Source organism: Nanorana parkeri, unplaced genomic scaffold (genome assembly GCF_000935625.1).
Source record: "Nanorana parkeri isolate BGI_ZX_2015 unplaced genomic scaffold, ASM93562v1 scaffold2857, whole genome shotgun sequence".
In the NCBI taxonomy this organism is placed as follows: domain Eukaryota; kingdom Metazoa; phylum Chordata; class Amphibia; order Anura; family Dicroglossidae; genus Nanorana; species Nanorana parkeri.
This window is the reverse complement of record NW_017309125.1, coordinates 34,660-44,408: the sequence shown is the minus strand read 5'-3', so window position 1 is coordinate 44,408 and position 9,749 is coordinate 34,660. Positions and strand designations below refer to the sequence as shown.

Below are 9,749 nucleotides of genomic sequence, written 5' to 3'. Positions count from 1 at the left end.
CGCGCACGCAATTTTAAGGCTTGACATGTTTGGTGTCTTTTTACCCGACGTGACCCCGTCTTTTATATTTTACCAAAAAATTGGGTAATAAATGTTTTATCATTTAATATAGGGGAAACTTTTTTAAAAAAAAATTTCGGTGATTTTTCCTTAATATAGTAAAAAAATAAAAACCCCAGTGGTGAATATATACCACCAAAAGAAAGCTCTATCTGTCCCCAAAAAAGGGTATAAAATTCATTTCAGTACAGCGCTGCATGACGGAATAAATGTCAGTCAAAGTACCGCAGCACTGAATACTGAAAAATGGCCTGGATGGGAAGGGGGTTTAACACCGCGGATGTCAACTGGTTAACAGAGGATTAAGCAGCAGTTTTTTTTTTAAGTTATGCAATGTGAATAGGAATATGCAAGAATTGTTAAAGTGACATTAAACCCTCAGATTTTTTAACATAAAATACTGTAATGTGTACCTTACTGTAATCCATGGTTGTTTCCCTTCTCTTTGCTGATCTTCCTTTTAAATCTATATCTGTTCTCATGCTCTGCAGAACTTGTTTTGCAGCAGACTGCCTTGTCTCAGGAATGGATACACGGTGTCTGTGTATACGTTTCGATTAGCTTGTAAACTGAGCCAGCACTACAGGAAGAGGCCCTGAGCTGAAAAGGGAAGTTCTCCCCAAGCATGAGAAGACATCAGGATTTAAAAAAGAGCAACAAAGAGAAGGGAAACAATGGATTACAGTAAGGCACACATTACAGTATTGGTTTATGTTAAAATCTGAGGGTTTAATGTCACTTTAAGTAGGCGTTAACCCAATTTGGCTAAAAAAAGTGGAAATACATATTAAATACACCAACATAAAAGTTTAGATGTTTACCTTGGTTATCTGTGTGATGCCATGCTGTGCAAGCATTTTTTTGTAGAAAGTTTCTGTCTGTTCACTTGTCATATTTGGCTCATCTCTGGTGAAAAGGCAAACTTCACATGCATCAGGCCTTATACCATGAGGGAGAGGGCTGCAGAAACAAAAAACAATGCAACGTTGTGTGCTGAGCTACAACCACCACACATTAATTGTTAAATTATGTTAATGTTAAACTATGAATTCGACACTGAGCTCATTGTTTCTAAGAATCTTCCAGGACAGCACTCTGGGAGAAGATTGGCTCCCCCATCTACAAGAAACACACCCACCCCCGCTGTCTGTCAGTAGAAATTAAAAGTGCCGCCGCCAGTGCACGACTGAAAAAACAAATATTGTACACCATAACCAAGGGTGGGAAGTAGGCCTCTGGTCCTGGAAGATTCTAAGAAACACTGTTACCGCTAAGTCTAACTGGGATTTTCCCCAGTCATCTTCCTGGACAGGACCCTGAGAGAATAAGTAAAACTGGCCTACCCTAGGACGGGACAATAGTTTGCAGAACCTTCCCGCCAAAGGCTAGATCTTGCTGCGACAGGACCTCCACTCTAGTGTTTCAAAAAGGTGTCCCGACTTGACCACACGCCTGCAGACCTGCTCCACTGAAGTGCCCGCTCTCTGCCCATGAAGTAGCCAAAGATCGGGTAGAATGTGCTTTAATGGATTTAGGGACTTCTAATCCTCCCTTCTTATACACAAATACAATAGTAGGTCTAATCCACCTAGCAATAGTGGAACAGGAAACTAGATGGAGAATACATGCGTGGATGCACCACCCTTATCGTGCAAAGGGATTCCATTTTGAATTTGATAGTGATGAAGCGGATCAACTGGTGCAAGTCCAGGACTGGCCTCCAGCCGCCTTTCAATTTGGGAGTCAAGAGCAAGCAGGAATAGAAGCCTCGGAACTGCTGTTCCTTGGGAACCACCACAATGGCATTTGTGGAAAGAAGCAATTCCAAATAACATGCCCCTTTATTCGATCCATCGGAAGTTTGGTAGCAATGTAGAGCTGCAGCTAACGATTATTTTCAAAATCGGTTAGCCGATTATTACGTTCGGTTAAATCGGATAAACAATAAAATACATTTTTTTTTAAATGGCTCCAGTGATGGACTACTAGTTTGTATTGAGATTGTAGTCCATCACAGGAGCAAGCTTGGAGCGGTGAAAGTAAAAAAAAGTGTTATCGATTATTGAAAAAGTTGACAACTTTTTCAATAATCGATTAGTTGTTGCAGCCCTATAGCAATGAATCTGCCTTTCGGGGGACCGGAACGAAACTCCAAGCTGCAGCCTTGCACCTACTCCTATGTCTCCAGGATCGACACCTTCATAAAAGGGGTTTTCTGACTCGCTAGGACCGGCATTCTTGCCCCTCCCATATCTGGAAGGGCTAGATCCGCCTCTCCATGGTCGTGAGCGAGAAGACTCCTTTCCTGGCTTGTAGGATTTGGATTCATGAAAACCACTGTTGCCTTGGCGAGGACTCCGATCTCTATAGTCCCTCCCGTTTCTCCTCTTGAAGCGTGGCCTTTTTTGATGTAAGCACCCAGCTCTAAACCAATACAGCATATCCCCCTGAAAAGCTAGGGAACAGAGACTGTAGTTCGAGGAAGCATCAGCACCCAAGCCACAGAGCCCTGCGAGCCACCACTGCGGACACCATACCTCTGGCTAATGACTGAATTAGATAGTCTGAAGCCTCCGTAGAAAAGTCAGATGCCAGTTTGAAGTCTCGAATCCTGTCCAGGAGTCTGTGCCTGCCCACGCCTCTCCTCAAATTGTCCTCCAACTCATCAATCCAAAGGTTGAATGTACGTGAAACTGAAGATAGGGCCACAGCCAGGTGAAGGCCCATCTCCAAAGCCGCGTAGGTTTTCAGATTATGCTCCATTTTGCGATCCATGGAATCTTTGAGAGACCCTGCGTTATCAACCGGCAAGGCTGTGCATTTTTCCAACCTGACAACAGCTGCGTCAATTTTAGGGGCCGAGTCCCATGCACCTGAATCTGTGCTACTGATTGGGTGGAGACGGGAATACCTTCCTTTAGACCCCATTCGTTTTGTGGATTTATCCACAAAAAAGCTCATTAAGGAAAAATTCCTTAATGAGCTTTTTTGTGCTCTTGCTCACTAGGATGGTCTGCTGCGTTTCTGCCCAGCCAAATGCATCGATGAACAGGAGTATTTTCCTTCAGAAAGAGGCCTCTTCCTCCGTATCTATGGAGGAATCATAACGAGAACTGGCAGTTCTCTGCCTCTTCCGGGAATGACCGGCCTGTTTCACCCCTTTGGCCACCGCCTGTTTGAGGAGCTCCAGGATGTCCGTAAAGCGTTTGAAGTCCCTGCAGCCTCATACAAACAACCTTTGAAGAGCTTCATTCCTGCCATAGCTTTGGCATCAATGTCCCCGAGGATGCAGAGGATTCTAACTCCACAGGGCTGAATTCAAAACAGAAAAGGGTTGCATTAGCCTCTTGCAAAAAAAAACAAAAAACACACTTTTACTCCTCTCTACCAGGCCACCTCACCTAGGCTCTATAGATTTGGCCCTGCGAAGTGAGGTACAGTCCTCCATGTTGCTATCCAGCCATGATCAGAAAACCCAGCAGAGCAAAAAAAATTTCAAAAATATTTTTTTTTTAAACTTGAATTTGGCGCCAAAAAACGGCCCCGTCCGAATCGCACACATGCAGAAGGATTGCGAAGCCGCCACTGCCCATACTGTCTTGCCCTTACCTCGCTGGAGCAGCTGCAGAGGGGACAGACACACAGTAGACCAGCCCATGTAGGCAACTATCGCTAGAGCTTACCTGATCGGCGGAGGGGCCGTGAAGCTGAAGCCCTTGACCCCATACCACAGCCGCTACCCCCAGGGTCACCGCAGGCCTCTTCCAGGCATCGGGAGCCGTCCACCGCATCCTCAAGGGGAAACCCTTGCACGGGGCCGAGACTCGAGGACTCCGCAGGGAAGAGAGGCTGAACTTCCCTGCGGCTGTATCAGCAAGATTCCTTAGAGAAAAACATTTAACCTCCTACCCTAGGGGGACAGGAACAAAAAAAAGGAAACAAATACACAGCCTCCTCTCCCACTTACCTCCTTGTTGCAGGGAGGAGGCTGTGAGCCACGATCATCGATCCCTGGTGATCTAGTGGTGGATTGGTAAGGTCTGCTGCAGACCTTACCAATCAATCCTTTCGGCCAGCGTTCAGTGAAGGCGCCGGCTGAAAGGATCCGAGCCGCCACAGAAGCATCTATGGGGTCTGCATCTGATGGAGATGCAGACCGTGTGGCTGCTCCCGCAGGTCTGGTACGCGGTCCTTGACCACGTAACAGACTTGTGAGCTGGCTGCAGGCCACATAGTAATGGCTTGCGGGCCGGTACTTTGAGACCACTGATCTGGAATCAAAGAGGTCTTTTCTACATTTAGAATCCACCCAAGCCTGTCCACAGAGTTCCTGACCTTTTGCAAAATTTCTGTTCTTGATTAAGCGAATAAAAGATAGCCTAGATAAAAGGGATAAGAGATATCTTCTGTAAGCGAAGATATGCTACAATCTCTGCCAAAATATTTGTAAAAATCATGGGGGCTGCTGCTAGACCAAAAGGGAGGGCACTGAACTGATAATAAAACACTTCCTTTTTTTTGTTTCAACTGCAAATCTCAGAAACTTCTGATGTTCTGGGTAAATAGGTACATGAAGGTATGAGTAATTCAAATCCATAGTAACCATGAACACATCCGCCTGTAAAAACCTTTGAATAGAATACTTTGCATTCTAAAAAAAAAAAAAAAAAAAAAAAAAAAATCGGTTCAACTTTTTCAAATTCAAAATTCTGAATCTTTTGCCTGGCTTTGAGATTAAGACGACATGGGAATAAAACCCCCGAAAAAGTTTTTCCTTTGGAACCTGAATAACTGAGACTAGATTTGAAATATAATCCATCAGGGCTCCTGCCTTCACCTGATACCTGGATCTCGGGGTCAGAAAAAAAATTACCCCACACAAAAACACACCAATAAACCAAAATCCAAAGTCAAAATTTATTGACATTAACCATTCCTGATAAAAGAGCAACAGTTCTCCCCTGAGTCCAAATGACGCCAAACAAAGTAGGGGGGAGAGTCAGGAGCAGTAAAGAGGAGACCTCCTCTGTTTAGGTCTGAAAGGCCACCTTTTTCTATGCTCATGATTTTTTTCCCCGTCATGGTCCTTTGAATCAGCAAAAAAAAAAAAAACTTCAGGAATTGTACTTTTCTGAAGATCTGGCCAAGACTGTCTAAACCAGAACCAAAGAGCAAGCCCCCTCTCAGAGTAGACCACAGTTTTGATTTAGATAAATATCACCGCCCCAGGCTTTTAAAATCAGACAAGTTCTTATAGCTGAATTGATAAAGGCAGAGGCCAGCACAGACAGCTGCATCAGCAAGGTAGGAAACAGCTTTTCCCCATTACTGAAAGGGACTCAGCCATTTGTTCTGAGGGAGCCCCCTGTGACATGTGCTGAGATACCCTTTCTAGTCATAAGTCCATATTCTTGCCACGCAAGTAGCAGCTAAGGCTGGAGCCATAGAAGATTATGTATTGGCATCCCAGGCCCTGCGTGGTAAAGCTTCTGTCTTAGTAAAGCTCTGTCTCCAAGATTTCCTGAATCTTCAAAAGACGAATCAGATGTTTTAGAAACCTGAGAGACCAGCATCCAACTTGAGACCAAAAAAAAAAACAAATCTGTCCTCATCTTCCTTCCCAAAAGAGAATCTTCTTTTCCAAGGACCTGCATGCCACAAACGTCCTCTCAGGATCCTTCCATTCTCCAAGAACTAAGTCTTTCAAGGACTGATGCACCAGGCATACTCTGGCCTGAACAGACACTGAGTTAGGAGGGTCAGGGATTTGTTCCGCAACAGATGGTCCGTGTCCTCAAGTGGTAACATCTTTTACAGGCTAAGTGCTTAGGCCGGTTTGGATTCTACTGTATCCTCCACCTCTAATGTCTCTCCTTCAGAGTCATCGGATGAAGCCTCAGGAGGGAGGAGGGCCTAAACAGAACATTATGCCCACAATTACCAGAGGAAGGCAAAATAAAAAAAACCCTATACAGTAAAGCATGGTTCAATTTGCTCCAACAGAAGAAAATACATTCTTCCTGATCCCATAAGGCAATCGCATATTCCCTGGATCAACAATCTCTGGTGCTTAACATGCCTATAAGAACTCAGTATCCAGTAATATTCTGTGCATTTAGGAATACATTAGGAGCTGCAACAACTATTCGATTACGTCGATTAAAATAGACGATGGAAAACGTTAACGTTCTCCATCGTCGATTCGTCGGCTAAAATTTAAATTTCCCGCTCGCGGCTGAACGTCCGCCGCTCACACCACACGCTGAGGACATGCATCTGGCCCTCTCCTCCTGATGAGCTTCCCGACTCGCCGCCGACAATCAAGGTAAGTCACTCGAGATCCCTTTGTAATGTTTCCTGTCTTTTTTTTTTAAAGCGGTATACTGTAGAACATTAGCAGCTATAGAGGAACAAATCCCAGCAATAATAAATTAAACACCCTGTATAAGGTATTATTGCTGGGATTTGTTGTTCCTCTATAGCTGCTAATGTTCTGCAGTGTGCCGCTGTATTATACATTGGTATTCTGCATTATATAATACTGCGGCACAATGCAGCATACCAGATATATCTATCCATCCATCTATATTAGAGCTGCAACAATTATTCGATTAAGTCGATTAAAATAGATGGAAACGTTGTCAACTTTTTCCATCGTCGATCCGTCTGCTAATATTCAAATAAGCTGCTCGCCGTTCACGCCCGACTGTTCGCGGCTCCATACACGAGTTATGCTACGCACGCCACGCCCACCTCGCACATGCCGCGGGAGCCACGCCCGCAGAGCACGCCGCCGCAACTTACAAGGGTTCAGAAACAGGTAAGGGGGACCTGTTTTAATGGTTCCAGTTTTTAAAAAAAAGCGGCACACTGCAGTACACCAGCGGCTATAGAGGAACACCAAATCCCAGCAATAATATATTAAACACCCTGTATAATGTATTATTGCTAGGATTTGTTGTTCCTCTATAGCTGGTGGTAGTCTCCAGTGCGCTGTATAATCATTATACAGCGCACTGGAGAATACCAACAGCTATAGAGGACTACAAATCCCAGCATTATATACAACGCAATGCAGAATACCAGCAGTTCCAGAGGACTACAAATCCCAGCAGTAGTACATTATACAGCGCAATGGAGACCACCACCATCTATAGAGGAATACATCAGATCCCAGCAATAATACATTATATACATAATAGTATAGTATAATGTACTATTGCTGGGATTTGTAGTCCTCTGGAACTGCTGGTATTCTGCATTGCGTTGTATATAATGCTGGGATTTGTAGTCCTCTATAGCTGGTGGTAGTCTCCAGTGCGCTGTATAATGATTATACAGCGCACTGGAGACTACCACCAGCTATAGAGGACTACAAATCCCAGCAATAGTACATTATAGTATAATGTACTATTGCTGTATTACTCTTTAGCTGCTGGTATTCTGCACAGTGCCGCTGTATAATGTACTATATTGCACACCACACTTTTTTTTTACTTCCACCGTGCAAAGCTTGCTCCCGTGATGGACTACAATCTCAATACAAACTAGTAGTCCATCACTGGAGCCTTTTGTTTTTTTGTTTTTTAAACGATTAGTCGAACTTAATCAGCTAATCGATGATGAAAATAATCGTTAGCTGCAGCCTTAGAATACATCGATTTTTTTTTTAAATCAATTAACTGAGCTAGCAGGAACTAGCTCCTGGGGTAGTCAATTCCATTTTCACAGCGCCAAACAGTGAAGAGCTCACTATAGACCAGTTATGGAATAGTCACTAACATCTGAAACCCCTGCATCATGCTAGAGGACTCAATGGCTAAACATTTCTGAATACAATTCTCACAGAAGCTTTGCATGAGAATTGGAAGGTTTACATTACAACTGCCGCATCGCTTTTTCATACGCTTAGGGACAGAGGCAGAAGGTAGGGCTGCAGAGCGGGTGCTAGGCTTGTCAGTTTCTACAGGTCCTGTGAAAAGCAAACCAATGGCAGTAATGAGAGAATGCTACAGACCCACTAACCACCGGCTGCAAAAAAAATTAATAAAAATCTAACTCTGGTATAAATAGGCTCACTGCCCTGGGTCTGGATGTAGCCATCACAGTTTTGCCATCTTCTTCCATCATGGCTCTGGCGTGCAGCTCTTTCCCGCTCTGTCCGGCCGAATCCTCGTTTGGCTGCAAATGGGAATCCGAAGTGATGTCAGCGGCACCAGAGGAAGTGACAAGTCACCCTCAGAACGAGGCTTAGAACACATCGCCGCCAACCACAAGGCCATCCAGACCAGAAAAGCAACAAACGTGATAAAGTCTCTTGGATGGTAAGAAACAATCTAAACTGGGAGGGGTTTTTAAACCTCTTGTTGCGTTTCCTGTAGATGGAAGAGTTAATCAGCTCTCAAGAGCGCTGTCCTTAAGCATGGATAGGGCAGCTTCCCTCTTCCCCAATCATGTTTAACAGCATAAACTGGTATCCCCGCTGTCAGAATACCTGAAAAGTGACTGCAGATGATTGGCTGTTCAGCCAAAGAAAAAAAAAAATCAATTAACTTCTGTCAAAAGAAGGGATGCCGCCAGGACCCCACACTGCTCAAACTTCCACCAAATCAGCAAGAGTTGCTCAAAATTCAAGCAGTGTATGGTCAGCTTTATTCACAACAGTGAATGTTCAAACAATCTTAGAGCTGCCTTTTTATGCCATCTTCTCTATACTCAATGAGAAAGAGGGATGTTCTGGCCAATGCATTACAGAAAGCCAACAGAGCGGCTTGCAGTTGTTTATCCCCATAGTGACACCTGGGGCCTGGAGCAATTTTGCCATATGTTTAACCATAATTTCCATCTTCCTCACCTGCACATATTATATACTTTTTTTAAAAGGACAAATGGGCTTTAATTTGATGGCTGTAATTGCTGCCAAAAGGTGTTTCAACAGAGTACTGAGTAACTGGTCTGAATATTTAAGTACATGTGAAATTTCAGTTTTTCCATACATTTGCAAACATTTATAAAATTCTGTTTTCACTGTCATTATGGGGTACTGAGTGTAGATTAACCACTTCCCAAGGGGTTAACACAATTGTACATCACTCGCTGGAAGTGGTTATACCAAGAACACGGCTGCTGCTGCAGCTGTGTTCTTGGTTCAGTTTTAAACAGCCGGTGCTTGCTGTTTCAACACAAGTGATCCAGCGTCTGTACAGGCGCCGGATAGCTTATACAGTGCGACGGCGTTTCCCCCTCCCCCCCTCCGATGCAGCAGTCAGCTTCCCAGGCTCATCTGTCCCTTGGGAGCGGCGTGGAGGGTCCCCCGATATATCAGAGGAGAGATCAACGACTGCCAGCCGCTGACTCTCCTCCGATCACTGGACCTGGAAGTGATGTGAATTACATCACTTCCGGTGTCACTGGGCACATTCTCTGGCTCCTAGAGCCAGAAGAAGCAGATCTCTGCTGCATCAGCTTCTTTGGGGTCCCTAGGTGACATTAGGGGTCTGAAAGACCTGTGATGTCTCCATAAAGAGGACCTGTCACATTATATATGCCATTACATAGGGGGCTTGTTAGCCCCCGCTATGCAACAGCAATAAAACAGAATATATTGTAAAAATTAAACAAAACCAAAAAAAAAAAAAAAAAAAAAAAAAAAAATTTTAAATTCCCCACTCCCCGTGAACACGCACATA

The 9,749-nt window shown here is 44.2% G+C and overlaps 1 protein-coding gene across 1 annotated transcript in view; it reads right to left on the bottom strand.

The window, feature by feature from the left end:
• RSL1D1 (ribosomal L1 domain containing 1) overlaps positions 1 to 9,749 on the bottom strand; it is a gene marked incomplete at its 3' end in the record, with an annotated part of 90,664 nt that overhangs the window by 53,436 nt on the left and 27,479 nt on the right. Inside the window, exon 6 of the mRNA XM_018574280.1 lies at positions 882 to 1,020. Within this exon, the coding sequence (XP_018429782.1) occupies positions 882 to 1,020 (139 nt within the window). The remainder of the gene's footprint in view (positions 1 to 881; positions 1,021 to 9,749) is intronic.